The 20,609-nt window shown below is 44.7% G+C and overlaps 1 protein-coding gene across 5 annotated transcripts in view; it reads right to left on the bottom strand.

The window, feature by feature from the left end:
* KIAA1328 overlaps positions 1-20,609 on the bottom strand; it is a 213,248-nt gene that overhangs the window by 187,164 nt on the left and 5,475 nt on the right. The window contains exons 1-4 of one of the 5 annotated variants that reach the window (XM_081881499.1): positions 20,460-20,568; positions 16,169-16,204; positions 13,830-13,969; positions 5,508-5,602 (exon numbers count right to left, since the gene is read on the bottom strand). In XM_081881499.1, the coding sequence (XP_081737625.1) occupies positions 5,508-5,602; positions 13,830-13,969; positions 16,169-16,204; positions 20,460-20,517 (329 nt within the window). In that variant the 5' untranslated portion in view covers positions 20,518-20,568. Of the gene's footprint in view, positions 1-5,507; positions 5,603-13,829; positions 13,970-16,168; positions 16,205-20,459; positions 20,569-20,609 lie in introns of those variants that run through there. The other 4 variants (XM_081881500.1, XM_081881501.1, XM_081881502.1 and 1 more) reach the window with 4 other exon arrangements.

Genomic DNA, 20,609 nt, shown 5'->3' on the forward strand with positions numbered 1-20,609 from the left:
TTTTTAAGGGAAATTCCCTTATTCTGAATAGGATTCCTCACAAGAAAAGGGAAAAGTTGACAGCTATGAATCTAGCTGCTTCAACAGACAACTGAAGACCAGGAGACTCAGCTACAGAATGGAACTTTGGTTGGAACATCAGAGCTGCCCAGAGTGGCTGGGGAAACCCAACCAGTTGGGCGGGGTATAAATATTTATTATTATTATTATTATTATTATTATTATTATTATTATTATTGGAGAACAAGAAGGGGAAACCTATGTATACCTTTGCCCTGCTGTTGTGACTTTTGTATCACTGTCTATTTTATTGTGTTTAAAAATATATTGTAAGCCACCTTGAGCACTTTGGTTAGTAGGCAAGGTATAAATAAACACTCCATTAATTAATTAATTAATTAATAAGCAAGCAGCTCCACACAGGAGCTTCTGCATAGGCCAGCAAGTGCACAAGGTGAACAATACAGGACTGGCCTGCTTGCTCTGCAAAGTGGATGGTGTGTTACAGGAATGAGAAGAAAACAACAGTCATGCTAAGCTGCTGGGTAAGAACTCAGCAGAGGCTGGATGGCCACATGTCATGGATGCTTCAGTTGAGATTTCTGCATTGGAGGGGGTTGGAATAGATGACCCTCAAGGTCCCTTCCAACTCTATCATTCTATAATTCAGACTAGACAGACCTCCGAATTGACACAGCAAGGCAAGCAGGTTATTTTCTTAAACACCACTAGTGACATTAAAGAAGGATTATTTGGTTATCTGTATGGAAATGAGGCAGGTAGACTGTTATACAGGACAGTCTACCAGGAGCATCAATCTTGAAAGAATTGCACTGGCTGCTAAAATAATACAGGGCCAAATCCAAGGTGCTTAAGATGACTTATAAAGCCCTATGACAACTTCGGACCTGGAAACCTCAAGAAGTGTTGCCTCTTGTTCATTTGTATCTTCCGGGAAGGCTCTGTTGCTGAAATTTGCTATGCAGCAACACAGGGGAAGAGCCTTTTTGGTGGTGGTGCCCCAATTGTGCAGTTGCCTCCCTTCTGAGTAACAGTTGACACCAACACATATCAGTTTTCATTTGCACCTGACTGATTAGTGGATATTAGTCCGTTTTGTTATTCTGGCATGGTTTGATCTTTCTTGCCTGATATTTATAATGTGTTGTTTCAGTTTTAATGTCCCCTGCCCTGGGACTGCCTTTGGCAATACAGGGCAAGATAAAAGGAAAAGCAACAAATTGATCAAGTGACGAACCAAGGTGTAAAACAACTCCTGCTGATCAAAGCATTAGTCTAAGAAATCAGAGTATGGCAGTCAATCTACAATGCACGGTTCAAAACAGAAAAAAGGAGTATTCCTACTCTGTTTTGTTATTAGGAATTACACCAGTGCTGGTTAATAGTAATGGGGGGAAAGAACCCTTCCATCTTTTCCAAAGAGAGAAGAAAATTATGGCAAGCATTAAAAGAGTGGAGGTGAAAGAAACTAAAGCTTAACTCCCTCATTACGGTGAAGAGGTCTTTTTAATTATATCCATTAAAATATGATTAGGTTTAAAAATAAAAGGAAAACCAAGTATAAGAGAGTGTTACGCTCATTTTACTTTTCAGAATTAATGTTGCTGCAACTTTCTATTTTTCTTCCAAGAAATGGAAGGTAGAATTATCAAGCTGGCCCGGGGGGGGGGGGGGGAGGGACTCAGAGCATCCAAGACTTAAAAAGAATCTTGTTCTTAAATGAGTTAATGTATGTATACAGAGGAGATAAAAAAAAAAGCTTTTCTTAGAAAACAAGGGGGAAAGTATATATATTTATTTAAATGAGGATTTTTTTTAATACCTTAACATCTCTTCAAAAAATAACCCAGTTTGAAATAAATTTAACGCCAACATAAATGCTAATGATTACACTTATGATCTTTTACAACGGAACCACAACCATCTTGGACCCTCTGCCCAGTTCTGACATAACAAACCATGGTTTGCCATTTTGTGAACAAGCGGCTGACTTGCATGCATTCCCGCAACCCTTCTTCACACACTAAGGAACAAACTCAGAAGCCTGCAGGACCAGGTTTGATATCCTGTAAACAAACTACAGTATGCACAACACATGTTTTGCCACAGTTGGTTTTCAGAGTTCACTACTGGACAAAATATGGTTTATTGCAAATGAAAGCATCTGACAAGGGCATCATCTCAAGGACAAACAGAGAAGGATTGAAGTGGGTCAACTCTTAGTGGTTGCTCCCTGTGGTTCATTCTGCTGGAGATAAAAAGATAAGATATGCCAAACTCGGCTAGGCCTCAAGTCCAACCAGGCTAGATCTCAGTCTGTGATAGCTATCAGCCAATTATCCCCAAAAATACACAGATAGAGGACAATGAAAATACAATTCCCCCATTGTTCCCAGCATGACTTGGTTCTCATCATGACTATTAGGTGACCAACAGACATAGCCTCATATTACTGTTTGTCCAACTGTTTCGCTTAGCAATTTTTATCATAAGCCTCTTTGTGAGGGAATGCTCAAAAACACAGGGGTAGAAAGTAATTATAATCTCCTCTCCCATAACTTCACCCAGTTCATTCTCAGTACCCAAATATCACATTCTGCCCACAAGCTATACAGTAGGAAACACAAACAAATATGCAAAGACATGCAAACCTTGTTTTCCTTGTTTTCCATTCTTACATTAATAGGAGAGCAGTGATCACAGACTCATGGGAAGAACAAGAACCTCATAATGACTCAAAGGAGGTTAAAGCTTTTCAACAAGAAACAACCAAAGGTAACTGAACATCCGAATTGTAGGATGATGCTATATAAAATGACAAATCTGGATAACAATACAGTGGTGCCCCGCAAGACGAATGCCTCGCAAGACGGAAAACTCGCTAGACGAAAGAGTTTTCCGTTTTGGAGGTGCTTCGCAAAACGAATTTCCTATGGGCTTGCTTCGCAAGACGAAAATGTCTTGCAAGTTCCTGCGGGTTTTTTTTTCTTTTTCCCCCCTTTTTCTAAGCCGCTAAGCCGCTTATCTGCTTATCCACTAAGCCGATAAGCCGCTAAAAGCCGCTAAACCGCTAATAGCGCTAAGCCGCTAAGCCGTCAATGGACTTGCTTCGCAAGACGAAAAAACCGCTAGACGAAGAGCCTCGCGGAACGGATTCTTTTCGTCTTGCGAGGCACCACTGTACATGTTATCCCCAACTGACTCCAGCTTCAAGGCCTCAGGAGAACTGCTACATGTTGAGCTTAAACTAGGAAAATGATGAATTGTGCATAATTGAAGAAGACAGTGGGATTGGCTGAGAAGCAGGGAGCTAGAAAAGTATGTGCAAGGCTTATTAGTGCTGCTTCCGGACACTAGACAGCCAACATACAGCCCACCTTGTTTAATCCTTCAATCGATTCCAACAGCACATGTTCCAGCCTTTTACCACAGCTTAGATGGCAGAAAGACTATCTAGAGTGCACCTGCAAAGCCAGTACTAGGCAGCTGGATTATTAAAGGGGCAGTGCAAGTCACAGCCACACAAACAGCAGCAAGGAGGCCTTTGCTGTTGCCCCCAATTTGTGTTCAGCAGTGAACCAAAGACAGGCTTGGCTGAAGTGGATGGCCATAGGAAACGACACTCCTGCAGTCTTGTAAGCTTACATACAGCGGCATAACTGATGTCTCTATCCCTGACCTTCTTGCCAGTTGGTCAGGAAGATACATAACAATTCACTCCTCCTCAGGAAGCTAGGTTGCAACAATGGCAGTGGGATAATTAATAAGCAGAAGGGCACCACGAGCAGGTTTTGAAATCCTGAAGTCTCCGCTTTAAGATTCTTGTGCCAGGTTCCTTCAACCAACTGGGAATCCCGTAGAACTGAAAATACAAACTCGACAGAGCAATGGCACTTTCAGGATGAGTCAGGCAACCTCAAGTCAGATCACCTGCACACTCACAAGTGTGCACACTCACAGTTTCAGGAGCAGTCCAGCAGGTGCCAAGAGAACGAACTGGTGACTATCTTTCTAATTAATTCTAATTATTTAGAACACTTATTTCAGAAAGTTAGAATATTGCTTTTATATGTGTTTAGAATTGTGAGTGTATGCTGCTGCACTTTGTTGTTAAAACTATCTTTATAATAAATTCCTTATTTTTTATATTATTTCCATGTAGACCCACCTTTGTCATTTGAGAGGGTTCAGATACACACATTAAGGACAGCACTCAGTGTGACTCCCACTAAATATCCTTTTGGAGGGAGTGTGCTCTCAGGACCACATGGGTGCAGGTTTCACACAAAGCCTCCAAACACACATGTCTATCAGGCCCCATGTTAGCATGTCACAATCCAAAGCAAGAACTTGTAGGTGCTTGGGGGGGAAACAGCAAAGTGAGATAGAGCACAATTTTTCAGGCCATCCATGACACAAGGAGGACAACTTTTGGAGAAAACCCTTTGAAGACCTTCCTTAAACAGCAGCAGTATCTCGCAACAGAGGCAGACAACTGCTCCATGCCTTACTTGATCATACCTGTGCCAGCAAGGAGTGGTAATACAGTGGTACCTCGGGTTACAGACGCTTCGGGTTACAGACGCTTCAGGTTACAGACTCCGCTAACCCAGAAATAGTACCTCAGGTTAAGAACTTTGCTTCAGGATGAGAACAGAAATCGCGCAGTGGCAGCGGGAGGCCCCATTAGGTAAAGTGGTACCTCAGGTTAAGAACAGTTTCATGTTAAGAATGGACCTGCAGAACGAATTAAGTTCTTTTTTTTTTTTTTTTATAAATATTTATTAAGGTTTTTTTTAAAATATAAATGCACACATAAAACAATCTTACTTTTATAACAACAAATTCTTCACTTCTTTGGACTCCCTCACGTCCCCCTCTCCCATTTACATCATTAAAAAAAAAAATTTTCCAAACAAATTATCAGCTTGTTTACAATCTCATGTCCACACATTCCAATATGATTTAACACTTTTTCCAATAAAATTTTTATATTTTCTTTAGTCTCACTTATCATCAAATTTAAATCTAGTTTAGTGGTGGCCAGTTTTTTATAATCTAGCATCCTTCTTAACATTCAAACAAATTACAATGTTTTTGTAAATACATCTTGAATTTCTCCCAGTCTTCCTCCATCTTTTCTTCTCCCAGGTCTCGGATTCTGCCAGTCATCTCGGCCAGTTGCATATAGTCCATCAGCTGCATCTGCCACTCTTCCAGTGTGGGTAAATCTTGAGTTTTCCAATTTTTTGCGATGAGAATCCTTGCTGCCGTTGTTGCATACATGAAAAATGTTCGATCCTTCTTTAACACCTTCTGGCCGACAATACCCAGAAGGAAGGCCTCTGGTTTCAGAACGAATTAAGTTCTTAACCCGAGGTACCACTGTATGCTTTTAATAAACATGAACGCTTAAATTTCATAACAGTAATTGGAAAGAGAGTCTCATCCTAAACCTGATGCATTATCAGACAGTTTATCCTCACCTTGCAAGCTCCTTAATTAAGTTTGCTATGCGCCTCTTGTCTTCAGGACATAAATCCTTTAGAGAAGCACTCTTCATTCCTCCTTTGTCAGGGACCTGAAAATTAAAATCAGCATTTTAAAAAGCAATCATTAACATGGAAGAAGTGTTTCTGAATCTACAATAAAAGTATTTCAAGCACCAGAGGCTGCATATTCAGCCCCAGATGAATTAAGAACTGAAGAGAACACAAGTTTTTAAACAATAAAAAATCAACCAGTAGGATAATTTCCCAAATTGTGTGCTGGAGGATTCGCCATTAAATTGTGCTTCTAAAGATAAGCTCCAGCTGGAAGGAAAAGTTCGAAAGGGGGTGGGGGAAGGAGAGTGCAGCCAATTTACCCATTCTGTAATCCTTATTAATGATTTTATTTATTAATTGGTTGACAATGCAGTTGTTTCAGGAGAAAAAGATTGCTCTGCCCAAGGTGCTATTGAGAAAAGTGTACAAAAGTCAACCCATGAATATATCATATAACTATCAATACAATATGATGTGTGAATGTTAAAGGCAACCTTGTTAAATGCAAGTCATAATAATAGGAGGGAAATTGTTTATCATTGCAATAAATACTATTCAAGATTTAAAATGCTTGAATTTTTCCCCTCTGTGGTTATTTCAGAATTCGGCATTTAGTTCACATTCAATCCAGTGCAGTTCACAATTCAACATGCATTCCACGGCTCGGTCAAAGCTGATGCTGCTCAAAGACTTAAAAGGAGCTCCAAAACCCTCACAGTCAATAGAACTAATGTGCCTGCCATATCAACCCCACTTTGCTACTGTGCAGGGACCAAAGGAAACTGCAAACCTCAGGTTACTACAGCAATGAAAATGTCACTGCCAGGGCTTTGGTCATCCTCCCTTACTGTAAGAACTGGCCAACTTTGCACTCCTTGTCCGCCAGAGGGCATTTCATGCTACATAAATGCACAGTTCCCTTCAGCTCTCTGCATGCATGTAACAGCTAAGTCTTGAATTTCCACAGCTAATACAATGTGCACCTTCAGAGAGCTGAGTTGGGAGTCTTCCATTATATTCTCAATTTCAGTTGTGTAATAGCACCTTTCTTCAGCACCTTTCTCCACAGCAGCAGAACAAAAATACAGAGAATGAGCTAGAAATTACTGGACTACGCAGAGATGAAATCCAAGAGTAATTAATGACTAATGCTTGAACAAAACGGTGGTTTAGAGCTCAGGAAGGATCTTTGCAGAGAAGGTCCCAATGTACAACCTGCCACACCTTGCACAATCACACCAGTTGCTGCCGCTACCGCTAACTTGCTGGAGCAAACTCAACAAAGCCTAAATTTAAAAACTGTTTCAACACAAACACATACATACACAACACAGACATGCATATAAGCATGGGTATTCCTTAGATCCCAGCCCTTGTCTAGGCATTTGTGTCTCTGCTTTGTGCATGAGTTAAAAACAACCATCCATTTCTCTGGTGACGTGACAACAACTCAACCCTCTTATAACTAGTATAGGGTGATCCCACAGCACAGGGCCCCAGCCCCATAGCTGTACTCTTGCTAGGACAAGAAGAGCTCAACAAGGTTGCAGCAGCAGTAGTTCTCCATCCTGCTGCATCCATTTTGTACAAGAAGGGGAGAAGGGTACTTCTTCAGTCAGCCTTACAAATATGTCAAAAAGTTACTAGCCTGCAATATTTGTTTTGCCCCCTCCTCCAAAGTCAGCATGGAAACACAAGAAAAAGTGCCTTCTTCCATGATGGATGGTGGAGGAGAGACACTCTGATAGTCCACTGTGTTTTTTTGTGCTGATTCTGGATGAGATAAGACTACTCTTCCTTTACAGCTAGCCAAGAAATCAAGTGAGCTGGCTGCTCAGTCACCTGCATGAAAATCCTGGTTGCCTGTGGCTACTAGGCAAGTTGTCAAATACAAGGCAGTCTTCAGTTATTTTAGAACCCATCCCTTTCGCCTTTTGAGTCTTTGAACACATGGATGTCTCCATCCCCTTAGGTGCCACTTTAAATTGGCCAAAGGCTAACAACACAATGCTTTTTTTCCCTCTGAAGAGCTTGCCATTTCTTGCCAACAGAGGCTTGTGGGAAAGATCACAAAGAATGAACAAAGGGGGTGTATCTCTTCTATTTGATGCCTCTTCAAGAGCATGACTAGGAGTTGTGGCTAGACATTACCAAGAAAACATGCCCTTCTGGGTTCAGCTACTTCTTTCAAAGAAGTCTTCAAAAGCTAATAAAATTATTATTTTAAGCCCTCTTTGAAATGGATAGAAGCGATCAACCTGTATCGAGTGATGTTTCTCACAACCCCAGGCATTAAAAGAGCTTCATTCAAACCTTTTGATTTGTGTTTAATTTAAACAAGCTTTTCACTCAAAGCACTTCAAGTTAACAGCTGCAGGTTACATCTGCGAAAACTTTCTCCACACTTCTCAAAAAAGGATGACTAGTTCCAAAGGCAACAGCTCACTCCCTACATTCACACCAAATAGATGCTCTCCCATTACGTTTCAGAGAAGCACCCATTGCAGGTACCCTGAGTCAAGTAATTTCTGCAGCACGTATCCTTGGTGGACACTATGCATAGTGCTTTTAAAGAAGCAGCTTTTTCAAAATCATGAAAAACATGAAGGAAAGCCTGGTTTGCAGAACAGGACTATCCCAAAACATACTGGGGAACACTGCACTCCCAACGATATTCACTATTTCACCAGCATGAAATATATGACTGGCAGATTATCTGCCTAGGTATCAAGAGGAAGTCATACTTTTTTTTAAAAAAGGCACATTGAGAGAACACATTTAAGTCTTAACAAGCTGTGGGGAAAGGGAGGGCACTCCCTGAAAGCCGGTGGCAGCAACCAAACAGCTAAGCAGGGGCGAAATGGTGGAGATATAGCATGCAATAAGGAGATCGTCTGAAGAGAGAGGGGAGAAACAAATCTCATCTCAGCCACAAATTCAGCTGGCAACCTTCAAAACACACGTCTCAAACCCCACTCCATTTACAATATCGGGACTAATACATACAGGGTTGTTGTAAAGTTTGCAATATTACACGCACAGCTCTGCACTGTATGTTGTGTAAGTGCTGTAAATGTAAGTGATGCATTACTCCGAATCCGGCCCGCCAGACCTCGTCATGTGGCCCGTGTAGCCGCCGCCGGCCACCAGCCTTCACCTTTTATTCTGGCTTTTTTTTTTTTTTTTTTTTTTTTTTTACACAAGAAAGCCGCCTCTTCAGCGCATGCGCGGCAGCCTACAAGCGTCTGCCCTCTAGCGGCGCCGGCCGTTCTACACAGGAAACCTCCACTTTACATGCATTCAGGAAACCTCCACTTGTTTTTATATTGAGCACATGCCATCCTGTGATGTGACAGATCCAACGGCTGCCTGAACCCTTCTCTCCTGTACTTTAAGTACATATGATGTATGTGGGGGGGAGGGGGGGTCTGCTTATTAGGGGGGGTCTGCTTATTATTCTGCTGATGCGGCCCCCGATGAATTTGAGTTTGACACCCCTGCAATAAACTCTCAGAAAGAATCCCGCACGAGAACGGAGAAGATACAGGCAAAAAATTCACCACAGTTCCTGCACTTACTCTCCAGGAAGGTCTGCCTGGTGACAACATTAACAACCTTTCAGCACCAGGCTAATGGGGAGGGGATTTCGTGGATGCCACAAGAACTACAACTGGTGACCCCAGATGTACCTCCTTCTCCTTCTCCTTGGAGTTGGATGAAATGGGATTATAATGCTTACTGCTGTTTCGGTATTTATTTTTGTCAGCCTCGTTTGTGCAGGTTCTCGTTGCTATTTGCTTGTGTTCCTTTGGTGGTGAGTAAAGTTGGGGTTAAACTGAAGAAAGTAGGAAAAACCACTGGGCCAGTAAGATACAATCTAAATCAAATCCCTTATGAATACACAGTGGAAGTGAGGAACAGGTTTAAGGATTTAGATTTGCTGGACAGAGTGCCTGAAGAACTATGGATGGAGGCTCGTAACATTATACAGGAGGCAGCAACGAAAACCATCCCAATGAAAAGGAAATGCAAGAAAGCAAAGTGGCTGTCCAATGAGGCCTTACAAATAGCAGGGGAGAGAAGGCAAGCAAAATGCAAGGGAGATAGTGAAAGGTACAGGAAACTGAATGCAGATTTCCAAAGAATAGCAAGGAGAGACAAGAAGGCCTTCTTAAATGAGCAATGCAAAGAAATAGAGGAAAACAACAGAATGGGAAGAACCAGAGATCTGTTCAAGAAAATTGGAGATATGAAAGGAACATTTCGTTCAAAGATTACCATAATAAAGGACAAAAGTGGTAAGGACCTAACAGAAGCAGAAGACATCAAGAAGAGGTGGCAAGAATACACAGAGGAATTACACCCCAGGTAGTGTGGTTGCTGACCTTGAGCCAGACATCCCGGAGAGTGAAGTCAAATGGGCCTTAGAAAGCACTGCAAATAACAAGGCCAGTGGAAGTGATGGTATTCCAGCTGAACTATTTAAAATTTTAAAAGATGATGCTGTTAAGGTGCTACACTCAATATGCCAGCAAGTTTGGAAAACTCAGCAGTGGCCACAGGATTGGAGAAGATCAGTCTACATCCCAATCCCAAAGAAGGGCAGTGCTAAAGAATGCTCCAAGTACCGCACAATTGCACTCATTTCACACGCTAGCAAGGTTATGCTTAAAATTCTACAAGGCAGGCTCAAGCAGCATGTGGACCGAGAACTCCCAGAAGTGCAAGCTGGATTTAGAAGAGGCAGAGGAACCAGAGACCAAATTGCAAACATGCGCTGGATTATGGAGAAAGCTAGAGAGTTCCAGAAAGACATCTACTTCTGCTTCATTGACTACGCAAAAGCCTTTGACTGTGTCGACCACAGCAAACTATGGCAAGTTCTTAAAGAAATGGGAGTGCCTGATCACCTCATCTGTCTCCTGAGAAATCTCTATGTGGGACAAGAAGCTACAGTTAGAACTGGATATGGAACAACTGATTGGTTCAAAATTGGGAAAGGAGTACGGCAAGGCTGTATATTGTCTCCCTGCTTATTTAACTTATATGCAGAATTCATCATGCGAAAGGCTGGGCTGGATGAATCCCTAGCCGGAATTAAGATTGCTGGAAGAAATATCAACAACCTCAGGTATGCAGATGACACAACCTTGATGGCAGAAAGTGAGGAGGAATTAAAAAACCTTTTATTGAGGGTGAAAGAGGAGAGCGCAAAATATGGTCTGAAGCTCAACATCAAAAAAACAAAGATCATGGCCACTGGTCCCATCACCTCCTGGCAAATAGAAGGGGAAGAAATGGAGGCAGTGAGTGGTTTTACTTTCTTGGGCTCCATGATCACTGCAGATGGTGACAGCAGCCACGAAATTAAGAGACGCCTGCTTCTTGGGAGGAAAGCAATGACAAACCTAGACAGCATTTTAAAAAGTAGAGATATCACCTTGCCAACAAAGGTCCGTATAGTAAAAGCTATGGTTTTCCCAGTAGTGATGTATGGAAGTGAAAGCTGGACCATAAAGAAGGCTGATCACCAAAGAATTGATGCTTTTGAATTATGGTGCTGGAGGAGACTCTTGAGAGTCCCATGGACTGCAAGAAGATCAAACGTATCCATTCTTAAGGAAATCAGCCCTGAGTGCTCACTGGAAGGACAGATCGTGAAGCTGAGGCTCCAATACTGTGGCCACCTCATGAGAAGAGAAGACTCCCTGGAAAAGACCCTGATGTTGGGAAAGATGGAGGGCACAAGGAGAAGTGGACGACAGAGGACGAGATGGTTGGATAGTGTCTTTGAAGCTACCAACATGAGTCTGACCAAACTGCAGGAGACAGTGGAAGACAGAAGTGCCTGGCGTGCTCTGGTCCATGGGGTCACGAAGAGTCGGACACGACAGAACGACTAAACAACAACAACAACAAAGTTGGGGTTGGCCTAGGGCATGGGTAGGCAAACTAAGGCCCAGGGGCCGGATCCAGCCCAATCGCCTTCTAGTGTTTTTACATGAGTAGAATGTGCCCTTTTATTTAAAATGCATCTCTGGGTTATTTGTGGGGCATAGGAATTCATTCATTTTTTTCCTTCAAAATATAGTCTGGCCCCACACAAGGTCTGAGGGACAGTGGACTGGCCCCCTGCTGAAAAAGTTTGCTGACCCCTGGCCTAGGGTGTTGTTGCTTGTTTGTGATTGGCTGTGGTGAACTTTGTTTTCATGTGTGAGTGGGGTGGGTGGATGTTTTTGAATCAGGTTAGCAATATTGATTCATATGCTGTCAGTGGATTCTCGTCATTGTCTTGTTGGGCTGTGATATGATAAAGGGGAGCCATACCGGGGTAAAGGCATCTTCTTCTATTTGTCCCTTAGAGAGACATGTTACAGATAAAATACCTGATTCACACCCTCAACCCTTGGGATAGGGTGGGAAACAAAACAATAAAAATAAATTGAAATATCAGTTCTTTTCTGAAATAGTGCTGTACTTTTCGTTTGCACCACCCAATCAAATCACATCTTGATTTATGACTCAGCTACACCAGCCCAGCTGGGCAGCAATTGGGCAACAGTTCTTCTTTGGAAACAAGGGCTTTCACACTTTCCAATTTGCCCTGTAAGGCAGATCAGCCTCAGGGAAAAGAAGAACTAGATGACTAATTGGTTTAGTTGCTCCAGGTTTTTAAACTAATATATACTATGTTATTATAATCATCATCACTGGAGGGGGTGAGCTAACATGTAATATTCTCTTTCTGTGATCCCTGCTTTGTTGTTTTATAACTCACTATTGCTTCTTTAGACAGAGGCCCATTAGTCATAGCTATAAATTCAATAAAGGCAGCGTAAGGATGCACTTTTACAGCAGCTCCTATACAACTGAAGTTTACGTCTTCCACTTTAGTGACACTGTAATGTATTCAAAAGGAGCACTGCTCACACTGAAGCCATAAACTGCTGTTGTCTGAGGGGACGATCTTTAACTCTCCGCCTCAATCTCTCACACAGCCATGGTTTTGCCCACAAGGTGAAGGCAGTTCTGATAACTTGAAATGCTCTTTGCAAAAACATTCTGCTAGAGGGATGGTAACTTGCTGGGTAGAGTACATGGCTGGCACAAAGAAGGGGCGAGGCTTAATCCAAAGTAGTTGTGTTCTATGTTATAAATCCAGCACTGCTGCTTGTTTCTTTTTGTTTTCCAAAATATTTCTTATTAGCAAAACACACACGTGTGTGTGTGTGTGTGTGTGTTGCAAGCAACTTTTTATTCTGAAACTGTTGCCCAGAGAAAAAGGTTTGAGAACCACTGCCCTAGAGAGCCACAGCTGGTGGAAGATAGCAGCCTTGGTGAACCAATGTCTGGCCCAATAAAGGGAAGCTTCTCAACAGAGAATGTGGAAGCTGATCACTGAAGAAGCTTGTCTTTGCCCCAAAGAGAAGAGAGACCTGCTGGGAGGAGGCAGCAAATCTCCAAAGAGAAGCACTGGGACACCTTGCCAGCCAATCTACCGCCCCCCGCCCCCCCCCCGTTGCCTTCCAGCCCCAAATAAGAGGAGCAAGAGGACATGCCTCTTTTTGATAAATCCCTTGCAGCTGCCTGCTCATGCTGAAAGGCAGCTCATCTGTCACAACACGATACACAGCTGCAAGAACAGGCAATGACAGAGGTGTATCCAGAGTTTTGACTCCCTAAAATAAGCTTTTAATCCTTAGGCACTGTGACAGGAACTGGTCCTACTTGCTCCATTCTGGCCCCAGGCTTGCAAGCGTTAATCTAGCCACAGTTACAAATGCTAAAGTAAATTTTTAGATGCCTGGACAAGGAAGATTTTTCAAGGCCTACACAATTACTTTATCTTTGCACCTTGAATGCCACAATGATTGCACACAAAAAGAAGAGGGGAAAGGCTTCTAAGCCAGATACAAACAGCCACTTTTCAGCTGTGTGAGAATAAGAAGAGAGCAAGGGAGGCAGAAAAAGTCTGCATCAAAAGTCTGTATCCAATTGGACTGCCATCGCTGCCACCATCCAAGACCACGTTTACATTATATCTCATTTGTTTCAGTATTTTAACACTGTAAACTGCCCTGGGTGCCTTGGTAGAAAGGCAGAACATAAATGTCATAAATAAATAAAACATTAAGTAAACTTCACATTGTCATCCTCCACAGGTTTACTCTGTCCTGCTGAGTTGAACGGACTTCCAGGTTACCTCTGCCACAGATTGCAGCCTCAAGAGTTCTGGTTTCATTTGCCCTTCTCTGTACTAACCTGCTGCCCAGGTGATTGGCCTGTGCTTTTCCAGGCATCCATTGGAGCAGGAGCAGCAGCTGCAGGCACCTTTGCCTTCACTTCCGCTTTCTGACCTTTCAGCAGGTGTCTTGCTCTAAAATTCCTTTCTGTGGAAATTCCTAGAGATTGAACAGACAAGATCAGGAAAACTTCCAACTTGTTCTTACAAAGCACCTCCCACACTGAAGCTTCCCACAAAAAAGAGGAAATGAAAACAGCACCCTCCCCCACCCCCCAAAAAAGCTTAAGCAGCAGCCCAGCCCAATGAAAAACTCTTAATGAACAAAAACAAACCAGCCCAGACTTGAGAAGGCCGAAGGATAACCCTGCCCAACACCAAGAACCCTGCACCTTGGACTTACTCTTCCCGTCAGGAGACAGGGGCCGGATGCTTGGTTCAAAGAGTCCTGCATGGTTACACCATAGACCAAAGATTAATTGTCTTTTTATAGACCCCAGTTATCACATCAGCTGCCTGACTATTCTCAACATTTTTATAAGAATAAGCTCAATTATTTTGTACACCAAACAGATTTTTAATGGCTTTGGAGGTACTTGATAAAATTTTATAATTCCATGAGCAACTAGCTTATCCTTCTCCCTACCATTTCTTTTACAATTATGAAGTTGACAATCACAACACAGAGCCAAAGACCAGGGAGAGGAGTAGAGAGGAGGACAAGACTAATTTTTGCTGCCTTGTTCCTATACTCTTCACAAGGCAATTAGAGAAAGTTCCCTTACTTCTGTCATTTGGGGCTGGAACATCCTATAGTATGTAAACATAAAGGTAAAGGGACCCCTGACCATTAGGTCCAGTCGTGGCCGACTCTGGGGCTGCGGCGCTCATCTCGTTTTATTGGCTGAGGGAGCCAACGTACAGCTTCCGGGTCATGTGGCCAGCATGACTAAGCCGCTTCTGGCAAACCAGAACAGCGCACAGAAACGCCGTTTACCTTCCCGCCGGAGCAGTACCTATTTATCTACTTGCACTTTGACGTGCTTTTGAACTGCTAGGTGGCAGGAGCTGGGACCGAGCAACGGGAGCTCACCCCGTCGCAGGGATTCGAACTGCCGACCTTCTGATCGGCAAGTCCTAGGCTCTGTGGTTTAAACCACAGCACCACCCGCGTCCCCCTGTAGTATGTAATTCATTACATATCAATGTGGGGTGGCTGCTTTGGCATAGCCAAGCTTCCCTCTGGCTTTGAAGGGCCCAGCCAGCACCCAAGAAGTGGGTGGGTGGCAGCAATCAGCACGATACAAAGAGACTGCAAGCTGATCAACCAGGGCTGATCTACTGAATCATCTACCTGCAGAAGAGAACTTCTTGGATATGAAACATGGAGAAAATTAAGGCATAGAAAATTCATCTACCTTCAAGAGCCATATGTTTCTTGACATGGCACTAACTTCAACTTCTAAGGGTCAATACAGAGAACACATTTTCACACAAACAGAAACCGTCTCTGGGGCTGACAAAAAATATGTATCATCACAGCAGAAAGCACGTTGGAGTTGCTGTCAGCTGGGTTAAGCTGTTGAAATTATCCAGGGAATTTTTTTCTTTTCTTTTTTCAGTAAAAACAGTCAGAATATAAAAGCAGGTCAAAGCAGGCCAACAAAACTCTGTCTCACCTTCTCTGATACCTCTAAGTAAGGAAGGGCCAATTGGGAGTTGGCTAGGCAGGCAAATGAAACTCAGAGCCCAGCTCTAATTCATCAGGAAGTCAGTGCATACAGTGAAATTATTCGGAGTTTGATCTATATACTCCCAGGGTAGGGCCAGAAGAAACATGATGCCACCACCTTTGGGAAACTGAGCAGGTCTAGGTCTGGTTAGTGCTGGGTGGGAGACTGCCTGAGAACCACAGGTGCATGTACGCTACCTTGGGCTCCATGATGGAAGAGAAGGTTAAATGTAAGTAAATAAACATGTAAAAATGAGCAGCTAGAGATCAAATGTTGCTAAATGACAGCTTTAAGCCATTTCTCTAGCTCTAGGAGGAGCACCTAAAGGCTGGCTGCCAACCTGTGAAAATGAGATGATGGTGCCTAAAAGCACGCCATGATTTTTCCAGCCCCCCTAAAGGACCTGAAACAGTTGTATCCCTAAGTTATCATTTGAACTCTTTTACTTCTAGCTCTCTCCCCAAAGTTACAAACAGAACCCCAATCTTATTTTATAACCCGTTGCTCCAAAGTTGCCAAGATAAGAGTGCATGTGCCGTATGCACAGAATGAATCCGAATCAGGTCCTGGCCCAATTCACTACTCAACAAGTCAGGTTAAATTTGGCAACCATTCAAAGATCCTACCTGGGACATAGACAGGTGGCTGCTCTTCGTCAGAAACTGAATGCAATTTCATTCAAGGAAAGAAAGGGCAAAAAGTTTGTTCCATTCTACATTTTACACTCTGAAAATATTATACAGTGGTACCTTGGTTTACAACCATAATCTGTTCTGGAGGTCCATTAGTAAACCAAAACAAGTTGTAACTTAAGGCACGCTTTCGCCAATGGGGCTTCCCCAAAAAATTGTGTGAAATCCAAAAAAAATAGGTTGTATTTCAAAAAAAGTTGGCAAACCGGGACACACACTTCCGGCTTTGATGTTGTCAGAGCTGCCCAAAGTCCCAGCTCACAGAGGACCAACGCCAGGTCGCTGTTATATACAAAAGTCTTTATTGAAGTTCAGTCTCTGTTTCAAAACCGTGGTGCGCAGCTCTACGTCCTAAACCCTAGACCGCCGAAGCTCCGTCCGAATCTCCTCCCCTCTGACACCAGTTTAAGACTCTAGACCTGCTCCACCTCTTCCTCTGCTCTCTCCTCCTCTGGGTCCTCCTGTCTGCTGGGGCATTCCCCTTTCTGGACTCTTCTGACGCTGAGTCCCCTGACTCCTCCCCCTGCCTCCGGCGGGCTTTAGGACCTGGTTCCCAATCCGGGTTCTCTGCTGTCCCGCGCGCCTGTACATTTGAACTTGGCTCTCGCGCCAACCCAGTGACCTTCCTCCTGACCGTTACACTGCTTCTGTCACTACTGCCCTCTTCCGGGAGGCTAGCTGGACCTGACCTCCCCTCCGTTCCCTGACTCTCCGATGGAGGCGTGGTCAGCCCTGACTCATCTTCTCTCCCTGCTGGGGGAGACGCTGGCCCCGATATCTGGGACTCTTCCCCCCCACTACGCTCTGGTGGGGAAGCTGGTCCTGATCTCCAACTGCTGCTCTGGGAGTCCCCACTGGCCCCTTGCTTCTGGAGTGTCCCCTTTTGGACCCCCCTTGCCCTGGCCACCGGCGCCCCCTTCTGTGAATCTTCTGATTCGCTGGAGAGGCGCATGGAATCTCTCGGGCCACTGTCATCTTCTCCTACGCTGCCCTCAGATTCTTCCCCTTCGCTCTCCATTTCCTCTCTTCCCTGTGCCTCTGCTCCTGAGCCCCTGACAGATGTGTTTCTATTCCAAAATGTACACAAACCAGACTGTTTGGAAACCAAGGTACCACTGTAGTCTGAAAAATCTTCTGCATCAAAATAGAAAGTTCAGAAGCAGCAGACAACTGACCAGGAGTCTACCAAAGCAGACATTTCTGTAAATCCACTTTGTTATTACTCTTAAATAGACCTCATTTAAAAGGTTGTCTTTTATTAAAGACCCTGTAACTAGCTCAATCACAGAGATAATGAGCCACATTTATTTGTATTAGCCTTGATTATAAAAGCAACTCCTGGAGGCAATACATTCAATGCATGCTCCTCAGACTCTGATTATGGACACAGAGAGACTAAGCTTTACACGCACACATTTTTTTAAAAGTTTTCTAGGGCTCTTACAAGCAGGTACTTGTATCTGATGATCAGGAGAGAAATCTGGGTGAACTGCACCCACAAGACCATAACCTGGGACCCTTCCCTGTTGTACCATCCAGACTGCCATCAGACTGCATATCTTTAGCAGTCATCTATCAACTCATGGTGGATTCAATTAAGTTAACAACAGCCCATTGCCAAGTACTGGCAGCAAGTTACATCCAAGAAGTTGTTCTCTGCACATCATCTCTTCTAGATGCTGAAAGGAAGTTCTTACTCTGCCCCAGTGGGCCAGAGGGGAGCAACCAAATGGAGACTAAAATCCATTTGGAAAGATTTGGTGTAAATACATCAGCCAATGACCTATGTATGCAAATTAGTTCATAAACGATGTGAGCATAATAATACCAAACAGAAATCAACAACAAATTATATATAAATGAATTCTGGGGAAGAGGACTGTATATCTGAATAATGAGAGAAAGGAACAATATATGCAGATAATGATTACATGGAAAACAAAATAGCATGTTTATGCAATTACTTGCATATACTGTTCCTTATAAGGTACACTGCTCCCTTCCTCATGATTCATTTACATACAATATGCTGTTGATCTCTCTTTGATCTCTTTATACTCACATCGTTCATGAACTAAAATGCATTCACTTATTTTCTGCCAATATGTTTAAAATTATGTTTTTGAAATAAATTTTAGCTTCTTGGGACCACTTACTCTCATCCACCCCGGCAGATTAGAGTCTCATTTTCTCATCAGTTACATGCACCCAGAATGTGACCATATAGTGTTACCGTAAGCTTCTCATCTAACTCTTTTAAGCTGGAGGTGCAAGATGTGTACCCCTCCCTCAGAGCCTTAAAGATATTAGAATCATAGAACTGCAGAGTTGGAAGGAATCCTAAGGGTCATCTAGCCCAGCCCCCTGAAATGCAGGAAAATGAAGGTGGCCCTTATGAGGATCAAACCTGCTGCAACCTTGGCATTATCAGCACCACGCTCTAACCAACCGAGCTGCCTAGTGCAGGATAGCCTTCTTTTACAGAACTGTGATGCAAAGTCTCTAAAACCACTAACTTTGCCTCTGGGAGCCAGGAGGTCTGAGCCTCCAAGTATGAAATGTTGGTGGCCGGGACCCTCAGTGGATTCTGCTGCCAGTGGGACACCTAATTCTGCAATTCTGCTGCCAAGGATAGAAAGGACGCTAGGAGGGAGTGACAAATAGGCTATGGGTCTGTTTTGCAGGGTCACGAGGCATGGGGTCACTTGGTGAAGGGGAGAGGCTATGGAGGAAGGCGATATCATAAACAGGACACGTCCCCCTTCTTTTGCAGAACTGTGATGCAAAGTCTCTAAAACCACTAACTTTGCCTCTGGGAGCCAGGAGGTCTGAGCCTCCATTTCTAGCTCTATATCTATGACAATTTGGTGGCCAGGACTCTCAGTCGTTTCTGCTGCCAGTGGGACACCTAATTTTGCTGCCAAGGATGGAAAGGGCGCTAGGAGGGAGTGACAAATAGGCTATGGGTCTGTTTTGCAGGTCACCAGCTATGGGGTCACTTGGTGAAGGGGAGAGGCTATGGGGGCAGGCGATATCATAAACAGGACACGTCCCCCAAGGCATACAGAAACCTCAAGGGCCATGAAATCAATATACGTCTCCCCTCCACCAGCCCCATCTTCCCCATGACGGCAGACAGCAAAGTTACCAAAACTTCAGCTGCAGCAGCTCAAAGTTTACGGGGAAAGCCGGAAGCCCCGAGTTCAAGTCTCCGCTCAGCGCGACTATTAGGGTTGCTAATCTGTGCACGGAATGGAGACTTCGAAGGAGCTATGGGGGAATTTAACATACTAGCAGCAGCACTTGTACTACAACACGCAGCAGCCCTGTTTCGCCCTCTCTCCTTCCCTCAAGCGACGCTCCCCGGCCCCTCACCACAGCCCCGCAGAGGGGGGCGAGGGGCGAGAGAGAGAGAGCGAGGCTGGCCGGCCCAGGTCGAGTGGGACGCCTAATTCTGGTGCCAAGGATGGAAAGGACGCTAGGAGGGAGTGACGAACAGGCTATGGGTCTGTTTTGCAGGGTCAGGAGACACTGGGTCACTTGGTGAAGGGAAGAGGCTATGGAGGCATAAACAGGACACCTCAAGGGCCATGCAATATACCTGTTGTCTCCCCTCCAGCAGCCCCGTCTTCCCCATGACGGCAGCCACCCAAGTTTCCAAAACTTCCCCCAAAGGGAACCACAAACAAGAGCTGAAATCAGCTGCTGCAGCAGCTCAGAGTTGACGGGGGAAGCCGGAAGCCCCGAGTTCAAGTCTCCGCTCAGCGCGACTATTAGGGTTGCTAATCTGTGCACGGAATGGAGACTTCGAAGGAGCTATGGGGGAATTTAACATACTAGCAGCAGCACTTGTACTACAACACGCAGCAGCCCTGTTTCGCGCTCTCTCCTTCCCTCCGGCGACGCTCCCCGGCCCCTCACCACAGCCCCGCAGAGGGGGGCGAGGGGCGAGAGAGAGAGAGAGAGAGAGAGCCAGGCTGGCCGGCCCAGGTCCCCCCGCCCCGGGAGTGGGGGCTTCCCCGTCCCCCCCGGGCCTGGCTCCGCGCTCGGCGGGGCGTCTCTCCTGAGGCAACGGAGGCGGCTCTCTGCACATGCTCAGGAACCCCGGCAGCCTTGGCCCCCGTTCATCACCGGCCCGCCGTCAAATGAGCCCTCCCCCCCCCCCGCTTTTCCTTCTCCTCCCGCCCCGCCCCCCCCCCGCGAGCCCCTCCTGAGGGAAGGATACGGTCCTTACTCCAACAAGCAGCTGCTTCCGGCCCCGGCCCCGCGGCCACATCCGCCATCTTGAAACAACCGCCACTCCCAGCGTCCCCCCGCCCTGCCACGCCCCCCACGCCCGACTCTGACCTCCCATTGGCTTACGGAACCCGGGCTT

The sequence above is a fragment of the Podarcis erhardii genome, assembly GCF_964252035.2.
Source record: "Podarcis erhardii genome assembly, chromosome: 11".
Lineage (NCBI taxonomy): Eukaryota > Metazoa > Chordata > Lepidosauria > Squamata > Lacertidae > Podarcis > Podarcis erhardii.